General features: G+C 37.3%; 1 protein-coding gene and 1 long non-coding RNA gene across 51 annotated transcripts in view; one reads left to right on the top strand and one right to left on the bottom strand.

The window, feature by feature from the left end:
* The window catches only part of camk2b1 (calcium/calmodulin-dependent protein kinase (CaM kinase) II beta 1), a 92,035-nt gene extending 73,271 nt beyond the window's left edge, over positions 1–18,764 (bottom strand). For all 50 annotated transcript variants that reach the window (XM_038292929.1, XM_038293256.1, XM_038293264.1 and 47 more), the window contains exons 1-2: positions 18,429–18,764; positions 9,835–9,929 (exon numbers count right to left, since the gene is read on the bottom strand). In XM_038292929.1, coding sequence (XP_038148857.1) covers positions 9,835–9,929; positions 18,429–18,490 — 157 coding nt within the window. In that variant the 5' untranslated portion in view covers positions 18,491–18,764. The remainder of the gene's footprint in view (positions 1–9,834; positions 9,930–18,428) is intronic.
* On the top strand, positions 4,675–9,692 carry LOC119788700. The gene is made up of 2 exons (XR_005281502.1): positions 4,675–5,121; positions 8,570–9,692. It is a non-coding gene; the product is annotated as an uncharacterized LOC119788700 (long non-coding RNA).
* Positions 18,765–23,587: the final 4,823 nt, after the last annotated feature.

Genomic DNA, 23,587 nt, shown 5'->3' with positions numbered 1-23,587 from the left:
TTAGTAGCTGTTTTTTAAAGGATTTTATGCTGCAATGGACTTTCAGTTGTAAAGGTTAAAACAGAGGTCCCTACCTACCCTGGCTGAAGCCCAATCTGTGTGTCATTCAGAACCAGACACAAGTATAAATTCTATATCTTTCAATTTCCATAATAATCACAATCACAACAACAACAAAAAAATTTGTATCTTTGTGGTTTTGTCAGTAGACTTGAAAAGTTGGAAGATAAGCAGTAGATGGGAGGTAGGAAGACACGCTCGTTGGTTTAACTGCAGGAGGGAGAATAGGTCCAATCAGCTCATGCTGTTAAAATGTACTGGGCATCTTTTATCCAGTTTTTAATTCCCAGCCACTCTGGCACAGTTGGCTGGGTTCCTCTGGATGTTTCTTCCAGTTAAAAGCTTTTTTATTCGACTCTTGCCATAGTTTTGCTCATAACGAGGGTAAAGAAATATTACTAGCCATGCTTTCTTTATTTTAGTGGAAGTTTTCACCACTAATCGTGCAGAAATTAGTTTTATCCTTTCTGCTCTAGAGAGACTAAAAAGAGGAAATTACCTAATCTTACTACGGTAATTAGTTGAGCCTTCGGCTGCTTAACAGACAACCTTCTTATAGCTTTTGAGGTTTTAAAACCGTGTTAGCTTAAGTGAAAAGGAATTACATATTTCATAGCTAGAAATATTTTGAAACAGCTGAAGGTGTTCTTCTCGTAGACAAAGGAAAAGCAGAACTTTTTTCCTCAACAAGCCAACAAGCAATACTCAATACCAGGTGGATAAAAGAATATTGATTCCAGCTCTTCTCTCCAGTCTTATTAAAGCTGTGACCAGTGGGTATAGTACACTGAACATTTGAAAGGGTCGCGAAAGTGCCTTCATTATGTATCAAACTTAGCACACTTTGATACCTGCAGAAGGGCTGGCCATTAAGAATAGATGCAACCGGTAGGTTTTCTTAGGGGTGCAGCTTTTTACAAACTGAGATTTTATGATCAAATTAATTTGACCGTTTGACTTTATTACAATTTGATTGAATCCAACTGCATCCTGAATGTTGCTGTTATTGAATCAAATTAATTTGGCCAGACTGAAATTATGCAGAAACTAAATTAACTCTGTTTCTCTTTAGAAATCTCACAGTATTATGCAAACTACCACAACATAAATAAAATGTTTAACTGAAGCTTTATCAATTAAAAATACTTAGTAGCAAGTAAGGAATTTAAGTACTGCCATCTACAGTATATTGTGTTATATAAAATTAAACATATTTGAACGTTTCTAGTGCACATGTAATGTGCAATATAAGTAATTAAACAAAACTTCTATTTATAGATCCCTGTATAAATAGGTTACATGAAAATCAGTTGTTCTGCCTGCAAGGAGTCCAGGATCAACAAGGACGGTAAAAAAGAGAAGACGAGGCAGAACATTGTGCTTCAAATATTAATTTAACCACTCTTTAAAACTGTCAGTCATGCAGACACCAGTGGTTCTTTTAAAGCAGTGGGGTAAATAAGAAATGAGGCGAGAGATAACCGAGGACCAGTCCTGAAGGGAAGAGGAAGTGGAGAAAAAGAGAGCAAGCTAAAGGAGATATGTGGCAAACAGGAACAAGAACTGTGAGAGAGATAACCCAAGGATACCATGCAGCGAAATCATCAGGAGTCTTTGTGATGGAGAAGGAGGGAGCAAGCGGTGAAAAGTAGAATATATTTGGGTTAATCATCACCAGTGAGGGCTGGAGTCTCAGGAGAGGAGGAGACATTCACAAAGAGAGCCAGATATAACCACTGTTCAAGAAGATTAGAATTACAACATCAGCATGGCTCACTCCAGCTGGAGAAATAGCAAAAACCGCAAACCGATGGAGGAGCAAGAAGTGTTATTTGGCTGCAGACATTAAACCCTTAAACTCTTTCATGTTTTTGTCACAACACAGAAACAAACTAAGGATAATACACAAAAAAAAACTATTGCAGGACAGGGAAGTAAAAATCATTGACACACACATATATACATATACATATATATTAGGGATGCACAGATCCACATTTTTCACCTCCGATACGATACCAATATTTGAAGTTTAATGTCGGCCGATACCGATCCGATACAGATGCCAAAAATAGCACTCAATTATTACCTTAAAAAAAGGTTTTATTGTGTGAAAAAAAAAAAACGGGATTATTTTTACGTGCATATAATTTGACTTCCCTTTTCTTAAAAAAAAAATAGGAAACAACCCAAATATAAATGTTATGACTCATTTATTTAACAACTGTGCACAAAATCTTAAACCAAAAGTTCTCTGACTTGGTCAACATGTAAAAAAAGTGTCATTATCAAGTATCATCTCTGTGATTTTTTGTGGCCTCTATACTGTTACATGGGAAAATTTCACTTCTTTCCTTTGCTTTAGCTGCTTCCCGCTGCTTCCTTTTTGTTTGCCGAGTCCGATAATCTCAGCATGTTCCTTGTTATGAAACTGAAACTGGAGGTGTTTCAATAAGTTGTGGGGGTATAGTTTAAAGATTTAACACCGCCCCTCGGAACATTTCTCCCACAAATATTGCACGTAGCCACTGGGCTAATAGGCTGAGAGAGCGTGAAAAACCTCCACACCGTAGATTATTTTGCCCGCTCCATCATAAACAATATGGCCGTGTTGTATTGTTGCGTTGCCGCATGACGACAGAGCATAGCATAGATTTAGAATGAATAGAGCGGCCCCTATATCGAGTCAATTGTAACTGATACCGATCTAGTTTTTTTCCTTATATCTGGACCGATACCGATAAAAATATATATAAATAAGTTTGGGGATGGATATATATATATACTGTTAAACTAGGATATAAAAGTCAGTGGGAACAAGTGCTGCACAATTTAATCTCAACATGAAAACAGCTATCCTCTACAGGCCTCCTTGGGTTTGCTACTGTAGTGCACAGCTTCATGAAGATCAAGGGACAGATTAGGCAGATCAGGGATAAAGCTGTAGAGAAGTTTAAAGAAACAGCATCTCTTATGGTTTAAAGATCTCCTGACATTAAACCCATTACATGAACATGTAGGGTAGGATACAAATGCAAACCAACCATGGCATGGTCGTCCTCCTAAACTAGTAGAGAGCATGAGTCAGTGAGGGATAACTCTGGAGGAGTTGCAAAGATGCACAACTCTCATGGGAAATACTTTAAGAAATAATAACAAGCACTCCCAAGCACAAACTTTGTTCATGTTTAACTGAAACACATTCACCAAGGCCAGATTTTATTAAAATAAGGCACAAAGTGAGTACAGGTTTAGTGCTCCAGGATAAGAGCAAAATTGAAAAGTTCTGGCCAAAACACAAAATGCTATGTGGGGCAGAAAACTTAAATATAGCATCCCAATAATGAAACATGGTGCAGGGGGCATCATGCTAAGGGCAGGTTTTTCCTCAGCAGTACAGAAAAGCTGTTTAGACTGGATAGGAAAGCCTAAAGAGTTTAACGCAGCTGTGGAAGATAACTAGTTGTAGACACAGAAAGACCTGAGAAGAGGGCAACGTTTCACCTTAACCAGGACGATGACTCTGAATATGCCGCTGAAGATACAATGGAATGGTGGAAAATATCATTCTGCTAAGTTTGCCAGGAAACATTTAAAGTTTATTGGTTTTTGTAAAAAAAATTTAATCCACAAAATCTTGGAACAAATTTGTGTTGGTCTGAAAAAAACACAGTTGTTTATGGATGTAATGTAAACATAGGTGTGACCCATAAGCTATATCAATACTTTTGTAAATCACTGCATATTTCATCTGGTAATTAAATATTCAAATAGCAAAAAAAAAAAGCATGAGAACAAATAAAGTTAAGTTAGAACTCCAAAACCTGGACGTATGAGGAAAACCATCACGTTCATGACCATTTCAGTTAGAAATCCTGAACTTGTAGCTAAATTATGAATAAATCAGTCTTTACTGACATTTGTAATTACTTCTAAAGTGATTTGACTTCATAATAGGCTTATACGTATTAGGCCTTCACTTAAATACCTCCGCACGACTTGTCTGACATTGACACAAAAGCACAGGGACTGAAATCAGGTCAGCTCTCTGCTGCTGCACTGCAGGTAAATCTCAGGCAAATAGAAAACACCACACATGTGCACATATATATTTAATTTGAATACATACACACATGCAGACACAAGCGCATGCACCCTAGCACGATATGTTACAAGGCCATACAGGAACCTCTGGCATCCCTCACCCAGAGATCACTGCCAATAAACAAGTGCTATGATTGGCTGGAAGCCTTGCCCAGCAGACCTGCCCTATATTTCCCATTGACATGAGCTGGACTGACATTAACCGTTTGCCTGACGTTTTGAGGGAATGTGCAAATACATTTAGTCATCCCCTCCCAGATACCCAATATCTGGACTTTTGAGAGGGGGAATCATGGTGACTGCAGTAAATAAACAGAGTTTAGTGATAGGATGACCACAAATGTGTGTGCCAGAGTAAAAGAGAGGCAGAGTCAGATGAGAGTCCCGTGCTAAAGGCATGTAGGCGTACAGGCGCATGGCCCTCAGCTGCCAAGTGCCTGGGGTGCCTTCTCTGTCATGACCCCCCCCCAGCCCTCCCCGCAGCTACCATTTCCATCTGCCCGTCCCAAACAAACGCTCCTCTCAGGATCCTCGGCAGTGGCTTTAAACCATCTGACCTTACCTGCTTTCTGAGCGATATATCAGGAGCAAAACAACCCCAACCAAATCCCACTTCTAAAGCAGAGCAGTAAGTCATCATGATTGCCATAAAAGCTGGCTGCGGCGGCCCATGTCAGATAGGTCATGGAGCTATAATTGGAGCCGGAGTAGAAGTAGTATGCAGCAGCTCTGTCGGCTCAGACATTGCTCTGCTGTTTCAGAGAACATGGCTCATCCATTAGTAAGGAGCGCAGCGCGAGCCGCGGACACTACTCGGTCGACTTGGATCATCAAATCTTAAAGGAGGGAGATTATGCCGCACCTCAGAAATCTGCAAGCAGCTGCAGCCTTTCATCAAGCAGCTAAGGAGAGATGCATACTCCCAGTTAGTGGAGATGCACAAATCAAAGATTTATGGTCTGTTTCAAATTTCTGGTTTTATTTTTATTTTTTGTGAAGGTTTGACCGGCCAGTTCTGATTCCTCTAAAAACTATAATTAACAGCACACTGAATTTTTGGTTCCAGCCTTCCATGTCACATTGTGTTAGAAGAAAACCACTAATCAGACATTTACGGACGATTTTAGATTTCTGTGACTTTTAAAGCTTTGAATATACAATTATGTGAGTGAACCTTAAATACGAAGCACCAGAGCTGGGGAGACGGCTCACTCTGTGTATGGAAGAGTTAAACAGAGTTTTACTAACATTTTAAAACTGAGAAAAAATGTTTAAGACGACAACAGTTTGAGAAATGTTTAGTTTTTATAGAAGTAAACTTTCTATAAAGTACTTTTTTAAAACACTTTGCTTTGACTGTGACCAGAGTTATAGCCTACAGTTCATGTGTTGTGATCATTATTTGAAAAGAGACATTATCTAAGTTTTTACTGTAAATATCTTTACAATAGCTTTTATTTGACCTTTTACAACTAAAACATTGTTTGATGAGCAGACTGGCATCTGAGCAGTTCAGCACTGATGCATCTATAAGCCTGTAGCCTGTTTTCCTGAATGTACTTTGGCGATGTGACGTCAAGCACATCCATGTTAAATAGCTCTAACCTGGCAAACAAATAAACGTCATATTAAAGATGGATTTTGTGTTTACTCAGAAGTGACTGGCATCTAACTCAACTCAGACACCAATGGCAACCCTAGGTAAAGTGAAAAAATAAAATAAAAAAACAAAGGCATTGTTAAGTTCAAGTGAAAGCTACGAAAACAAGCATAGGATTGCTGCAGTTCTGCACTTTGGCCACAGGTGGCAGTATCATTAGAAAACACTGTAATGCATCTTTTAAGGTTTACCCCAAATACTGCATCAACTGCCCAAAGGATTATAGAAGGGAGATTTCCAAGAGGACAGCAGAAATTTATATCGGGTAATAAATTAGGAATGTGAAAATTCATTGTCAGTATCCAATAATCTTTCTGTTATGAGCAATAACTGATATTTAACAATATTACGTACTTTTCACATCCCTACCCTTTTAACATCATGAAAAACCTACTAGAGTGCTGACATTCCTTCCCTGCTTCAGATAAACACCCACAATCCTTTACTGCATCGCTATCTCATGACCAAAAACACCTATGGTGCATCTATGTTATAAACTGCACACAGTAGCTATGTCTACATGGAGACCAATAATAAGATTGGATGCATGATCAGATCAAAAACGCTTCATGTGATCATGACAGACTGAAGATTCAAATACCATTCGGTCCGATCGGAAAGGAATTTTATCCCGAAAGAGAGAGCTGATTTTTGCTGATTGCCATTGCCGTCCATTCACCCACCCATTCAGATCTCTGGACTAAAATAATCTCCACAATGTATGTGTGTAACGTCAATTTGAAGTATTTTTGCTGTTTTTCTGGAAAATTAGACAAGGTCAGGGCATTATATTGACATTCTGTTACAGTCCTCCTTTTGTGTCTAAGAGTATGAAATTTGAAAACTTTGAAAAAGACAGCACTGGATCCAAGGATATTGCAATGTCAAGAAAACTGGCGTTAGTAGATCTGTGGCTCAAGCGATTGGTGCAGCTCTCTGTAGTGAGTGAGGGTTGGAATAGTGAGCTTTGGGTTCTTTCTATCAATTTTCATGATATCAAATCACTAGCTTGGCATTCTGTTAGTTGTTGAAGCATTTATCTACAATATAAGACCACACCTAGCCCTTAGCCCCAAACCCGTTTCCTGGTCTGCTTGAAACCGCCACTGTGAGGCGTATTTTTCAAAAATCAGATGTGAGCAGAGAAAAGCTCCTGTTGCTCTTTAAGAATCCGGTCTTTAAATACCCTAAATACCTGAAACAAGTCTTTTTCTCTAAGAAGCATTTTCGACAGACAGTACTGTCATTAGCATAAGATGGTTGCAGTTATTTATGACAAGTTTACCGACTAGAAAAAGGTCACATTTTTTAGTTTTTAACCATACGGAAATAATCTCTGCATTTAACAGTTAGGTGCCAGCTCACAGAAATAGGCCGATCAAAGACCCAACTCTCATAAAATGTTCACTGCTGTGAAAACTGAAGCCATTAATAATAAGGATACCAGATGACAATAAAAGAAAATTTTCAAATGACTCATAGATCTTAGCATTTGTTTTTTTGTTGTTTTTTTTCTACAGCGTTCATCCTTTTTCTACCATAACTCCATAATACTGTTAAAGCCATTAGGAGATGAATAGAAAGTAGAACCTTTTAAGACTCATTCTTTTTTCGGCAACCTCTTAAGAACTTTAAAAAAAGTAATAATTTATCATTTGATAAATTATCTTCTTGAAAAGCATCAGCTCTTTGCTTTTACTGTGTTCTGTTGCTTTAAACACTCAACAGTGCCTCAGAAACTACATTATAGCTTCTCCCTCTTATTCATTAACATTACAATCTTTCCAAGTGTTCGCACACACATTATGGTGATTATAATTATATTATGGAGTATTTGAGTCTCTAGAATTTTAACAGTTATTCCTGACAACCTTACCTCTCTTCCTGTGTATCATCATTGCTATCAGTGTGTACTTTCATAAATCTGTCTGCATGGATTAATGTCAGCTGAGCAATTGTTTCCAAAGGAAATTAATACCCACAGTAAAAGGTTAACTGACAGACACAAGCAGATATGAGAAGACATTCTATGCCTGTTAAAATGCCTCTTCCACCACACTCTACATTTTCACACACACAAGCCCAGAGTGTGTGTAGAGCAAAGTAGTGTCAGTGGGTTGCCACCTGGCGCAGCCACGGCTCTGGGTCTCCGGTTGCGAGCTGTAGAGGCAGCAGGAGATTTACACCGAGCGAGTGTTGGTGTGAGGAACCACGGCGACCATTGCAGAGCTGGACTGGCCTTCATCATAGTGCTGCCTAATTCGGACTTTACTGCCGGAGCAGGGTGGCCTTTAGGAGTGTACCTTACAACTAGTATTGTGAACACCATCCTTCTAATATATGGTAAAACATTTTATGATTTTATTAATTAGGTTTCGTAAATGGCAATGATAAAATCTTTTGGTGCATAATAGTTTGATCTCTTATAATATGTTACCGGCTCATAAAAAAAAAATAGTGCAAAAGTATGAGCAGTGTGTTGGGTTGCATTTGGGCCCATTTTTGTAACAAGCCTCTTAAAGTAAAATCATCTTTGCCTCTAATTTGACCACACTGTGGCTCTACCTTTCTTCTACCTCATCCATAATACTTAGGTTATCCTGAGCTATTTTTCTGTATTTGTGCTGCTATAGGCTAAGACTGCTAGAGGACATTTTTTCATCATTTCATCTCTATTTCCCCATTCTGCAGTATTCGTTAATTCAATCTCTAACTTTATGCTCTCTCTGCTTTTTCTCACCATAGCAGCTTCATGGAGTGTGTTCCTGTTTGGCTGTGACACCATCATGGAGAGGAATATCAGCTATGCTGCTATCAACACCTTTGTTTATAGATGCTGGAGCTTGGCATGTTTTTCAGTGTTGTCCTGTTTCTCTGACTATGACCAACTGGATGTGCTCTCTTTTATCCTCTGACATGGAAGCTGTTTGTTTCCTGGACTGAGCCGCCTGTGGAGCTGATTGACAATTGCCTTTTGTATCTCTGCTTCTTTCTATGCGTCTGCTTCTATCTTCTTGAATCCCAGTCGGTCTCGGCAGAGGGCCGCTCACACTGAGCCTTTTTCTGCTGGAGGTTCCTTCCTGTTAAAACGGAGTTTTCCTCTCCACTGTCACTACAAGTACACTTTGGCTGAGGGACTGATCTCAAGTCAATGAGTAGAAGAAATCAGCAGGTTTCCCTTAGACAGACAACTTTGAACCAATCTGACTGTATGATCTACTTGAATTCTCTGTAAATGGCCTTGAGATGACATGTGTTGTGAATTGGTGCTATATAACTAAACATAATCGAATTGAAAATTGATTCCAGCCTTAAGAAACTACTGCTTATTTAGACAACAGTAGAGGAGCCCTTATGCCAGCAGTCACACAGAAAGAATTCAGCATTAAATAGATGCTCACTTGCTGTAGATATATGGGTTTAGTGGTAATTTGGAGTTGGAGGGGCACAATGGCTAAACTGTAACCAACCTTAAAAAAACACAATAGAAACAAGCTAGAGAAAAATAAAATCTGAGGCATCAGCCACTTGCTATGATTCCACATAAGCTTTTGGTGATTTTTTTTATTTTTTATTTTGCAGACCATCTTATCATTTGGACTTTCTCAACTATTTTTAATCCCAAACTTACTGACGGGGCATAGTCATATGAGGGCGTAGGCAGAAATGCAAAGGGGACCTTCATTATTATTGTATACTTGCATGGTACTGGGGTTACAGCTAAAAGCTGATAAATTAAAAAATAAGATTTAGAACAACAATGATGGAATGATGCATCAATTAAAGGAGTATGTTTATGAAAAAATCTTGACAATGAGATTTAAAAAATCTGAAAAATCCTTACAATAAAGGGATATTGGCCATTGAATTGGCTACGTTCTGTTGTGTATTTTTAGTGCACATGAAGCATGTTGCACACAAGCCTTATTTCAAGAATCCCTCGTGTTCTCTGACCATATGAGGACATCCACAGGCGACATGTTGAAATAAACACTGAAAGAAATTCTTACCTCTTGCAGATAACTTTTTGGTATTGATTATTTTGGCAGCATACTCCTGCCCTGTTGACAGCTTGACACATCTGCGCACCACTGAAAATGCACCCCTGGAGATAAAAAAAACAAAAACAGATTTATTTCTATAAGGTGGATGGTTATTGAATTCATATTAACTATTTAGAAGATTAGCTCATATAATATTTGTGCTCATCATGACTTTTCTTCTGTGAATCAAAATGATATAAACAAGCAACTTCTTCAGAGCCTTAATTGACTGAATGAGTCCAAGTCTGACTCATGTCAGAGCTGATGATTAATTTCAGTGAAAATCTGGCTTAAAACTCCTCAAATGTAACAGTGGAAAGCTGCATTGAAAGACCAAGCAGTCCAGAGTTATCTTCTTAATAAGGTCCCATGAGGAACCTCAGAGCCAGTCAGCATGTTCTAAATAATGTGCTCGCATGTGGATGGGGAGATGTGCAGCTAAGAAAACCAATAAAGCTCTTAAACACTGTTTCAGCATCAAAGGAATTCACTTATACGCTGGAACTGCATGAGAAGACAAAGAAGTGACGCTAAAACCATGAAATCTAATTTTTTTGATGGTGGGGGGTGTTCAAAGAGCAGATTTTTGCTGACTACAAATGGAGGAGCTCATGCTTCACTACTGAATAGTATAACAGTATTTTATCATGTATTTACTCATATAGGATATGATTTTAAAGTTCTTAACCTGAGCAGTGCCGATTTAGAGCCTGAGAAGGAAAGTGAACAACAAACACCCTCCAGTCCATAGATAACTTCTCAGCCTCAGTCGGCCTAGACCAATCTGTCCAGTCTGACTTCCAGCGGGTGTTGACAGTGACAAGTTGAACTATGACACTGGGTTTTGCTTCCAGACCAACAAGGTCAAAAGGTGAAAGCTGTAAAACCAGATGGTGGAAACTTAGAGGACTAAGTCTGTTTTTGATGTTAAAAAAAAACCAAACAGAGGTCAAGAGGTGTTTGTTGATTCTTTGAGCTCGCAATAAAAACAACCAGGAGATGCTTGGAAGGACTGGACTTAGGGAAAGATTGACCCTAAATGTGCTGCAATGAAATAAAATGTAAACACCAGAAAAAGCATTATATGAAAACGTACCACGGAGCTTTGCTGATATGATAAAGCAAAAATAAAAAAAATGACTGCATATCTGTTTGTTAAAACCTAATTTTAACTATTTGTGTTTTATAGAATCTAAAACTAAGGCAAAAGCACCTGCATACTGTAGTTTGCAAAGCTCTTAAAAATATATAGTCTAATCTCAGCTGCTCATGAAACCCCGATTGGTAAAACAAAACCTAAACAATTAAAGGGAAAGTCGACAGATGGGATCCACTGACTGAAACAAAAAGGTGAGTGAATGAAACAGCATATATATTTTTAAATATTTATATATTTTTATTTAACAAAAAACTTTGAATAAAAGTATTTTTTTTCTACAAGTGCAGTAAAAAAAAGGATGAGTAAACCAATAATACAAAGAACAGAAATGATTGTTGAATAAAGAAATATAAGACAATTAAACGTAACGTTTCATCCCATTCTGCAGCCATTACGTCTGTTGCTCTTACAGCCAGAGCTACTCAAACACAAATACTGCTCTAATAAAAGCAAACATACTAGTTATATTAAATTAGCTACTACTGAACTACCATAATTACAGCAAGTGCACTCCAAGGCAGCACACAACAACTGCATTCAGTCAGTTTCTAACACAGATCCCTATGTCCCAACCATTGCAGAGAAACCAACAACAAAAAAACAAAGCCCAACAACAAAAATAACAAATGAAATTTTCATTAAAATAAATAAATATTTGACCAGAAATCATTAGAAACATGAAAAATTATATTTTTAATTACATTAATTTCTATATAATGATAGTGTCGGTTCCCTGTCGTGATAAAGCAGCTTTATATCTGCTGTAAATATGCTATTAAACAAGCTCATGACAAGATATTTTTTCCAACTCCAAGAACCCAAACTTGTATTTAAAATAACAAAAACATACTCTAAGGTGAGTGGTGTCTACCTACAGTCCCAAACAATCCAAGTGGCGATGAATCACACAAAGTGACGGACCAATTTCATAAGAAAGACCGAATAAGATGGAAACTTTCCCCTAAATTAGCTACAATCTATGATCCAAAGGATCATTTCTGAATAACAATCTCCCTCTATAAATGCATCAAAGCAGGAAATGCCAACATTTTTAGTCTTCTTACTTTTTGTATTATGTAATGCTTGGATATATGTCTTATCAATTTGAATTTTATTTAGATGGCGCATTCAAAGACAATAAAAGTACAAAATAATTTATTACAAACGGGAAAACTAGAAATCAAGCAAACAGACAGATATTCTTGAAATATAAAACAACATCCACAACCACAGAATCTGCTGCACATTTTTTTTGTGTGATTAGGATGCAATAGTCCATATCAGAGCATCTCTAATTACAAGGTGCAGAGCATGTAAATCTGCACACCAAAGCTTCAAATGCCTAAGATAACAATCCGCTTTTTATCAAAAAAAACCATCAGCTTAGCAGAGCAGAGATATTACACAATAACAGTTGCTGTCCCTTTTAAAAGCTAACCTGCTACTGTTGTTAATGACAATGAGATTTAAGTTAAAAAGTGCAGCACCAACGCGTAAAAAAGATCAAAGAGAATGCTTTTCTAACTGTCAGGGAAGGCTGTTTGTACCAATTGGTGTAAAAGACGAGCTGCTTGTAGTCAGGAAAGGATGATAATATCGTAACAGATAAGCTGAAACGACAAGCAAAGTCACGATGCTTAAATGCCAAAAGTCCCACAAAGAGTCAGCAGCCAAAAGTGAGAGCGCCATAATCATACCTCCTCTGACGCTCATTATCAGGTACACAGAGGCGCATATAGCATTATCATCTGCAGTCAAAGCAGCTTACACCTGAACTCCTTCTTCTGGAAGGAATACGACTGGATGATTTATTCTAATCAGCTATAAAAGACGCCTTGCAGGGTAGGATTCGTGTCACTTGCACAAGATCAAAGTCCGACTAATAGGTCATAAATCACTGGAAATGTTCTCCTTTTCCTTTCTATTTAAGAGCCGAAACTTAGAAATATGAACCAGAGCTTAAACAGACAAGAGTTAGGCAGCCAAGACATTCCCAACAACCAGAGTAATTACTGCTGGGACAGGAACCAGCTCTGCGGGGAGGCCATGTTAGTCTTTTCCCCGGCTGTTGTGTGTGCCTTGATCCTGGAAGACAACAGGTTACTGAAACTTATCCAGCAACAAAAAAAAAGTGACATACCAACTATCTGGGACACAGCTACCTGATCTAAGCTTTGAAGCTTCGTTAGTTTGGATTTTTGCTGGGTGGAAGCAGCGAAGACCAACTTGGATTCTTACAAAATGCCAACAAATACAAAGTTAATCTACAGCCATTACAATCTAATTCACTTTTCATCTAAGTTAGATGTTCAAGCTGATTGAAAACATCATATTTACTTTATCGTTAACACACAGTTCATCCAGAAGGACCTTTTTTGTGTTGGGTCCTAGGAATATCTGTAGATATAATTGGGTTACTCAATGTAAAAGGTATTTTATTAGCATCTGATGCAGGAGACACTCTTTTTCTTTTAGAGTTAAATTCCTTTTATTACAGCTGACCCTGCTATCCCTACCTCTCATTTAAAGTATACAGGCAATACAGGAAAAACTGGTGTGGTTTGAGGATTATCCTTCTGACAGGAGGTTATGTGACTACTAGTGATGCCGTTGCTCCATCGGCCAATCTATTGTGGAGTTCCCCAAGGTTCTGCTCTTGGTCCATTTTATTTTCTACTTACATGATCCCCAAAGGAATGCATTTCAGGAAATTTCTCCTCCCTCATACAGACAATACAGGAATCTAGCAACGCCTGAGCAAAAGTTTTATTATCACAGTGCTCATTGTAGAATACTTCTGGGTAAGACTCTTCTAGATGCACTAAAGACCTGAGAGACCCACTTGGTTATGTACCAAGTGCACCTCCTGCTCAGTCAATGTTGCTGGTTTGTCGTCATTTCTTTGCCCCTTGTTGTGAGTAATCCTGGTTAGGGTTGTCAAAAGTATCGATACTCAAAAAAGTATAGATACTGAAACGTTGTATCCGGATACAATACTCGTTTTTAAAAGTACTGACCTAAGCAGTCATTCATCTAAAGTGCAGAATAGAGGAAAATGCACTTTCTGAACACTGTGTGATTGAATAATTCTGTGCACTTTTCAGTTTCAGACTTTTTTTTCTGCTGAGAATTATTTTTGTTTCTTAACTGGTTTGGCTAGTGTCATTGTTATGTGTGCAAAGCATAGCCAAGGAAGGAACACTTAATTTTAATTTTATAAGTTTTTTATGAAGCTTGCTTAATGTTGTGCACAGCATACAACCTCAAAATATTGTTCTTATTGTTTATTTTATTTATTTATTGTATTTTATTTATTAATGAAAATATTTCTGTAGAATTTTGGAGTCTTTTTTTTTTATCCTGGTATCGAAAATGGTATCGAGTATTGAATATTTTCCTTAGTATCGGTATCGAGTTGAAAAGTTTAGTATAGTGACAACCCTAATCCTGGTTCTCAGTTTTTGTGTATTTTTTTTTTTATGTTTTTGGCTTTTTATTTCCGTTACCTTTTTTTGTTATTTAGTCTTCATGAAGCCACTTCAGCTTCAGTGTCTGCATTTGGATCCTTTCAAACCTCCACCCCACCGTGACATTGGCTTTTAAAGCTGTAGTTTGTCCAGAATGCAGCAGCCCACCTCTTGCTGGCTCCCTATTCAATTTAGGATTGAATTTCAGATTTCACTATTGACTTATGAAACACTCCACGGACCAGCTGCTGTTCCCCTCTGACTTTATGTGTCCCACTGATTTCTCATAATTACTGGCTTTTACTAGTCCCAGAGCCTGGGCTTGTACAGACTACTGTGAGGTCTGCACCTGTAGCACCTACACTATGAAAACCAGTTACTGAAGCACTGCTGTTTATAAAGCTCATTTGAGACAATGTCAGAATATTTTATCCTCATCATTTTATGTGTTACTTAGATTCTTATTGTGTTTCACCTTTGAATTATATTAGTATTTTAGTGTTTGTCATCTGTTTCTAAAATTCGCTTTATAGTAAATAAATCTCAACCTCTTGAAGCCTGCAAAAAGTAGAAGAGCTGAAACAGGAACTAAAAGCATAAAGCATTTTAAGTATGTATGCTATAAAAAACTAATTATTTCTGAACTTCTATTAAAAAAGTTTAACCCAACATTTATAAGCTTGCCCACAGCATTAACTGAGTCATTATTACAAACCTATTCATAAACCTTTTTTAAAATGCAGATGTGCAATTTTGTAAATGTTTTAAGCTTGAATTCCTTTGTTTTAATAATGATATTCAATGTAAGTATATTAAGTTGCTTATTTGTTTTAAAAGATGTTATTTTTTAAATGCTGAATCTCCCTTCTTACTGTGCGGATGTTCTGAGCTGAACAGGGGAATGATCGACAATAATCTGCTCCATCTGCCAGGGATGAGTTGCAAAATGTCGATTCTCCGAGAGCTTGTTTCTCTGCACACTTATTATTTCTTTATAATTTAATGGACCTGATACATAAATCCTGTTTTAGATGTTTAATGTTCAGCATTGTGTCTAGAACAGTTACTGTATGCTGCTTTCTTGGGCAGGACTCTACTCCAGATGGGATTTTTATTCTTAATAAGTGTTTGATGGTTAAATCAATGGTAAATTAATGCTTTTCTAGATTAACAATTCTAGATTTTTTTCAAAGTTTTTTATCATATTTAATTGATCTGAATGGAACATGAGGTTACCTTGCCATATTTTTATCTATATGAACAAATATCTCAATAAATCCTTCAAGTTGGTCTAAAAGTCTATTCTAATGCTTTTGGCAACTTGAACAAACAGATCGACTCCATTTCAAAGTCTATAAAACTTAGATTTGTTCAATCCTGCAGGGTGGGAGTCAATGTTTTACAAGGAATCAACTTACCATGTTTTCTATCTACTGTTGCATTGAATCCAAAGTAATAAGACATAAAACTGCTTAGTCAGAGCGATACCGCAACTTTTACCCACATTATGCTATCTTCATATCGGGCTGCACCCCTGATTTTAAGAACAATGTTGAAATATCTAAATGCAAACTAAAGACCTTTCAATCTGACATGCAACTAAAACTAATTCAGTGACCGTCATCAGACCTGTTTCCTTTTTTATTATACTGATTCTTAAAGTCTAACACTTTTCTCTAATCTATTAACCTTTAATTACCTACAAATCTTTCAATATCAACAAACCTGCTTTTCCATAAGCAGTCGCATGTTAATCACCCTGAACATCTTGAGCATCCAAATGGAGATCATGGATGTAATTATTTAATGCAGGCAGCTGCCCCGTCAGGAAAAAATGCTAAACATCCTTTTTCTCCTGTTTAGTTCCCTTTATTTTAAGAACCTCCTCAGGGGCCTGACACGCGAAAGCGCTATGCTCATGTACATTTAGAGTCGACGTCATGACGCCACTCCACAGAAGCTGGATAAACGCTCTGAGCAAACACTTTAAGATGAGGCAAGTTATCCTTTGCCTTTAAAAGGTTTTTCATGTCTTAAACCAACAACTTAACAACTTGAAATATTACAGATAATTAATACAAGCGTTTAACCTGTGAAGCAAATACAACACAAACCTGCAGAAAAACACTAAAATCCAAAGAAAGCCCAAAGTTACGCTCTCCCTGGGACTGTCTTACATTTTAGTGGCAAATTCAAGTTTAAATTGCAAAACCCATTGTTTAATTTACGGAAAATTCCAGAATAAGAACTCAGAATTTCTTAAACATTAGAGGTTTGCAGTGCTGGTGTTCACACTACTTTACATCTTCCATAATTTTTACCTGCTCTCTGACCCATTTCATTAAAGGTTTGGTTTGCTTTAAAAATCTACTCAAAAGAGCCAATAATAGGAAGATATCAAAGCAAAGGATCTGGGGAAAAAAGAAAAAAGAAGTCAGTAGCCTTTAACATCCTAAAACATCCCACTGTGACCTCCATTATTTGGGAATGTAAGAAACTTTAAAACACCAGGACCCTCTGTGGATCTGAATGAAGTGATGAAGATGATGGAGACAAAAAAAAAAAAACACAAAGAAAGTCGATCATTGCAGAGTCCCTCAATGAAAGAACAGCCTGATGGAAATCAATCAGTAAACGTAGAATTAGAGGTGTCGTTAAACCTTCATGCCTGGATATAAAGAAATAAATTTGTTTTCTGATGGGGCTTTAATCTTCTGTCGTTCCTGTATTTTACAGAGAATTTCGCTGACCTGCCTAAAGAAATAAAAGATGCAACCGCGACAGTTCAGCTGTTCTACAACTTAGTATCTGAAAATAACATTTCTAATTCAGAGGAGTTTTTTCATGTAAGGAATCTCAATACTAATGCAAAGGGACCACTAGAAAAACTGAGAGCAAGCTGCGTAATATTGACTATTCCTCTACTTTCTGGGAGAAAACTTGATATTTTTTTCCCTGGAAACCACCGACTGTTTCTTAAACTGCTACGTCTTTAAACTAGATGCAAAAAGTGAAACAGGTCCTCTGACAGACACAACCATATGAAGACGGACTGATACAAAGCAGAGGAATGTCTGGAGAGTCAAAGTGACGTTTAAAAGCTTTTATCAGAATACGGTTTGAGGAGATAATTGCTCATGATTAAAAAGAAAACAATAAAAATATAACTTTACATACATAGCCAAAACAACAGCATTGGTCAAGATAAAAAAAAAAATAAATTATTAATTCAGATTCCATACAGAGAACATCAAGTAATTTAGTTTTAGGGGGGAAACATTTGCAATACATCTAAGTTTCAGTATCTCAAGTGTTTTTTTGTTGAATATTCTGTTTTGATGTGCAAGTTGTCCACATGCATGCTTTCTTGCTTAACTCTTAATAAAATTCAGCAAAAATTTAAAAATACAATGACTGAACAATCTATCCTTTTAAGCAGACCTTAATGAGAGCTGCAAACTTGCAAAAACATTGAAACAAAACTCCCAAAATGCATTGCAAAATTCAAGAGGCAAATGTAAATATGTGTGAGAATGTATCAAATTTTGATTATTGTTTAAACATTAAATGCATCCTAGAAATTACAGAGGACAGAGCAACTGTAGCAAATCTCTTTCTGCATATTTATACAGATATCTGCTCTGCGTTGGAAAAAAAAATATTTACAGCAAACCACAGTTTCTGCTCATCTAATGTGGAAATGCTTTAACCACAAAACGTTATTTCAGGGTGAAATAAACCCATAGCAGAAATATCAACAGTGGTTTTAGTGCTTGTTTCTGGTGTAACAGATTGAGGATCCCACTCTGTGAGCCGGAGCAGCGTGTTTTTTAGAGCTGGCACAGTGAAAAAAGGCGCACATAGATAAAGAGCCGCTGCTGGCCTGCAGCTCTGCTCTGCAGAGCAGCTCTGCAGCCTCCTCCACGGATACTCACTTCCCCAGCTCCTCGTACAGCTGGTATTCGTCCGTGAATCGCGTACAGGTTGTTGTGGCCATGGCTCTCCCCTGTCCTCTCTCTCTCTCGCTTGCTTCTTTACTCCCGAATCAACTCCGAAAGAATTAAATGTTAGTTCGGGCAAAAAAAAAAAAAAAAAAAATAGTGTATAAAAAAAAAAAAAAGGAAAGAATAACAACGCGGCTCCGCCCAGCAGCTAGCCGGCCGTTGGAGCGGTGGGAAAGCCTTTAGAGAGGCGCCGAGAGTCGGAGGGGTATGATAGAGAAAGGCGAAGCTGGCAGTGAGGGTGTTTCTCTGACAGGCTGCTCCGCTATCTGACAGCTACCGCGCGCGCTCCGGGAAGCTTCTAGGCAAGCTGGACAAGCCTACCATTACTACTTCCGCCGGGGGATTTCAAAATAAAAGAAAGGATTTCGCAGCAAAAACTAAAAATCAATCAAATATTTAAAATTCGACCATGAAATAATATGGAAGGAAATCTTTACATATTTAAAATGAAAAAGCATTTTCAGAAATGCTTTTTCATTTTATGAATGTGGCTGCATTGTTTGACTCATAAATGAAATTAGTAATCAATAATCCTATTTGCATTTTCATTTTCTTCTTCAACACTGCTCTTCCTTTTACTTAATTAAAGTTAAAAAAATAAAAAAAATAAAAAGACATTTGAGATATATTTTTCAAAATGTACCCCAGCAAATACGAATTAAGAAGATGGGTAGCCCGGTAAGCAAATACCTTATGAAGAGCGGCTGCTGATGTCACTCTGCTGCACCCACCGCTCAGAATGCTTTTTCGTTTTTGAGTTATGGACAGTACTTTGCAGGCAGACCATGAAAACGAAAAAGCAATGTTTTCTCTTTGATTATGGTATAAAATGTGCAGTCTTAAAGAAGAAAATGCAAATGCAAATCGGATGATTGATTACTAATTTAATTTATGAGTCAAATAAAGCAACATTCTTAAAATGAAAAAGCATCTCTGGAAATGCCTTTTTCGTTTTCAAATTTTACATTTCAAATTGAATTTTGGTATGTATTTGCTGGGGTACACTTTGAAAAATAAATCTAAAATGTCTTTTTCTTTTTAATTTTAATTAAATAAAAGGATGAGCAGTGTTGAAGAAGAAAATAAAAATGCAAACAGGATTATTGATTACTAATTTCATTTATGAGTCAAACAATGCAGCCATATTCTTAAAATGAAAAAGCATTTCTGAAAATGCTTTTTCATTTTAAATATGGTAACGATTTGCTTCCATAAAATAAAACCTAAAACAGTTTAGCATTAGTCAATTTATTGTATACATAAAAAAAGGTACACAGTGCCACTGCCTCAAGTTAACATGACTTTATTGACTTAAGGTATTTTTTTTGTTTGTTAGTTTTTTTAATATTATTTAAGATTTAAAAGGAATCTAAACTCAATTTGTTACTTTTATTGATTTAAACAACAACAACAAAAAAACGGATCATGGAGCAGCCATTTCAATGCATCCATTCCGTCATACTTATCCCAAGCACCAGAAGTGAGGAGTGCTGGTACACCCCTATCTCCAAGCTGTCTACAGGCAAGAGGCAGGGTACACTCTGGACAGGATGCCAGTCCATCACAGGGCAACACAGAACCAAACAGCCATTCACACCTAAGGATAACAGTCTCTCCGGTCAGAGTACCCGGAGAGAACCCACACATACACAGGGAGAACATGCAAACTCCATGCAGAAAGACCCCGGGCCAGGAATCGAAAATGTAACCTTCTTTTGTGTAAGGCAGCGGTGCGACCCACTGCATCACTGAGCATTTAATGCTTTAACCATGCAATTAGAAATACAATTTGAAATGTGCTTCGTGATCTCCCACTTTAAATAATATTATTAATGGAGGAATTCTGAATCTTCTTTATTAAATTAAATAACTAGTGATTTGAAAATGTATTCTCTAATCCTCTTTCTAAATGGGGAATTAAAAATCATATTTCATAAATCTGATTGTAAATATATATATATATATATATATATATATATATATATATATATATATATATATATATATATGGATGGATGGATGGATGGATGGATGGATGGATGGATGGATGGATGGATGGATGGATGGACTGATGCACTGATGGACGGATGGATGGATGCACTGATGGATGGATGGATGGATGCACTGATGGATGGATGGATGGATGCACTGATGGATGGATGGATGGATGCACTGATGGATGGATGGATGGATGGATGGACTGATGCACTGATGGACGGATGGATGGATGCACTGATGGATGGATGGATGGATGCACTGATGGATGGATGGATGGATGGATGGATGGATGGATGGATGGATGGACTGATGCACTGATGGACGGATGGATGGATGGATGGATGGATGGATGGATGGATGGATGGATGGATGGATGGATGGATGGATGGATGGATGGATGGATGGATGGATGGATGGGTGGTTAGTTGTGCAAAAAGAAACAACAGACTGCAACCAATGAAAAAACTAAAGCTCATCAGGGATGTAAACTGTTAATGGGTCTGTTGGAACAGTGATGTTTATAAAGCTTAATAATCCCCCTTATTCATCCTGCAACAGTCTTTCGTTGAAGGTCCTCTGCTCTGAAAAAGCTTTGTGCATGGGGTGTGAGACATTGAAATACAACCAGGGTAACATGCTATGGCAAGAGACCTTTCTTCCAACACCTGCGCTTGGTCAACTCTAAGAACACAGCCCCCTAATAACTATGAGACCAAATAAAAGTAATTAATACCACAATTATAATATTAATCAAATATGTTTAAAAAAAAACTGAATGGTTATTTTCAAATGGTGTTTTTAATCTGACAGACAAGCATCATATGTATGAATCATATAATGCAGAGATCTTCAACAGGGGGTCCGAGACCCCTAGGGGGTCCACGGAGGTACTGCATGGGGGTCGCATTTTTTTGTTGGTTAAACTTTTATTTTATAATACCCTCTGCAATTTTTTCCACTAATTGAAATGTCTTTAAAACAACATTAACATAATTTCAACACACTGTAGTAAACAGATAAATGGCAGAAGATGTCTTTCAGTCATCAATGCACACATTCAGAGACACACAGGAGCTCTTTCAAGCTGGGCACCAATTAATTCACAACACCTGTCCCATCAACCAGGAATCAGAATCAGAAATACTTTAATAATCCCAGGAAGAAATTACTTTTGTTACATTACTCCATATGTAATATCATGAAATATATATAATTAGGGGTCCCCGCTCACCTCGCCATCAGTTTTGGGGTCCTTGCTCTGGAAAACTTTGAAGGCCCCTGATCTAATGTATTGAAAATGACTATTGATTAGGCATTTTTCTTGATTTCCCAATAGCAGAAATCTAACATGTTACTAGCAAACACAAATAGAAGGAAAAAAATCAGAGTTATCATATTTAACACTAAATGGAGTATTTACACCTATGCTGGGTTGTTTGTGTTGGAGGTAATAATAGGTGTAAAATTTGACAGCCATGCAGAGTAAACTTTCTTTCATATGGTGACAAGTCTTGTTGATTTTGAAACTAATATGAATAAAATTAACTCTGAAAATCTGACACTAGATATAGAGCAGATTTTACACTTATTTGGAGTAGAACCAAATGTTATCTGAAAAAGTTATATTTAACTGTAGGTGTTAAAATTAAAAGTTGTTTTTTACCGTAAAGATATACTAAGTTTATCCACAGCTTGTCTATGCTTTACAGGCATAACAGTTAAACATAAAAATGTGTAACAGCTCTTAGAATAAAACATTGCACAATAGTTTCTAATCCAAATGTCTGAACACCTTTTATTATGCTTTCATATTGATGATAAAGATTCCTCAGCATATCACCCCTACCACTGGCTTGTCTATTTCACTTGTAAAATACACCTTTATATTCAATGTTTAGCTTTCGTTGATACTGCTAATTTAACTTATCTTCAGATCTAATTTTGAAGGTCAGTCAGGCGGGTTTCCGGCCTCTTGCTCATCACTTTGTCTAACTTGACATAGTCCGCTTTATTTGGCTGCAGCTTTCCATAAGAGCTACTGTAACGGCGTTGACTCTATGTCGCCCTCTGGTGGACACAGCGGGAACGGGCATAGTGCCACAGCGTAACCAAACACCCTCCACCCCTCCTCCCCCTCCCCATGGTGCGTATTTCCAAATAGGGGCAAATATGAGGGAGACTGTTTTTGGCTTCAAAAGCTGCCTTGCGACCGACACGTTTCCTGGTAAATATTGACGATTGTTTAATTGTTAAGTTAATAAATAAATGAAGTAACTAAAACACATGCATTACATTAATGGATGTCATTGTTAAAATACATACAAGTACAGCTTCAGACCAGACATAAGTTATGCATAAAATTATTTAACATTCGTTGCACGATGAATATGAAAATTATGTATCAATAGTCCAATGCAGAAAGTTTACATCAGCATTTTTAGAATAGGCATTATTCATTGGATATGCAAATACAAACATTTTTACATAAAACTATTAGTTTGAGGACAGTCTGTCAGTGGGACTCGGATCATAAACTGGGTTAACAATCAGTGGATGAGAGATTTTAGAAAAGCTGCATCAACATTCACACTTTAAATTGCCCATTTTTTCAATTATCACTGCAAATTTTTTCTAACTAACTTTTCATACCCAAATGGACTTTTTCAGCAGCGGAAGCTTTGAGTAAAAAGGCTTTTCTTCTGGCTTTTCTGCCGTTTAAAACAGGCAAATTTGTAATTTGATGACTTAAGGGTAAAGATGTTTGGTTAAAATGAGGGAAGTCATATTATAGCTGCATTAAGAAAGGTTGTATGGCTTAACATGAGATAGTTTCAGTTTAAAAACCTTTGAACTTTTTTTTTAACCGAATGCATCATCTCATAAATCTGCTGCCAAAGTCATCGCAGAGTGACTGAACTCAGATGCCCAGGAGCCACAGCTCATTCAGCTACACAGTTCCATGCTTTCCATTTGTGCAGTGACATAATTACAGTTAATTAGTGTTATTAGGCACTTATGACTGATTAGACAGATGCTCTTTCAGCTTCACATCGTCAGCTGCTGATGTCTGATGAAAGGTCACCGACTCTTTT

The sequence above is a fragment of the Cyprinodon tularosa genome, unplaced genomic scaffold (assembly GCF_016077235.1).
Source record: "Cyprinodon tularosa strain WSP-4 unplaced genomic scaffold, ASM1607723v1 ctg109, whole genome shotgun sequence".
NCBI classification, from domain to species: Eukaryota; Metazoa; Chordata; class Actinopteri; order Cyprinodontiformes; family Cyprinodontidae; genus Cyprinodon; species Cyprinodon tularosa.
Note: the sequence above shows the minus strand (reverse complement) of the source record. Positions and strands in the feature narration are given on the sequence as shown.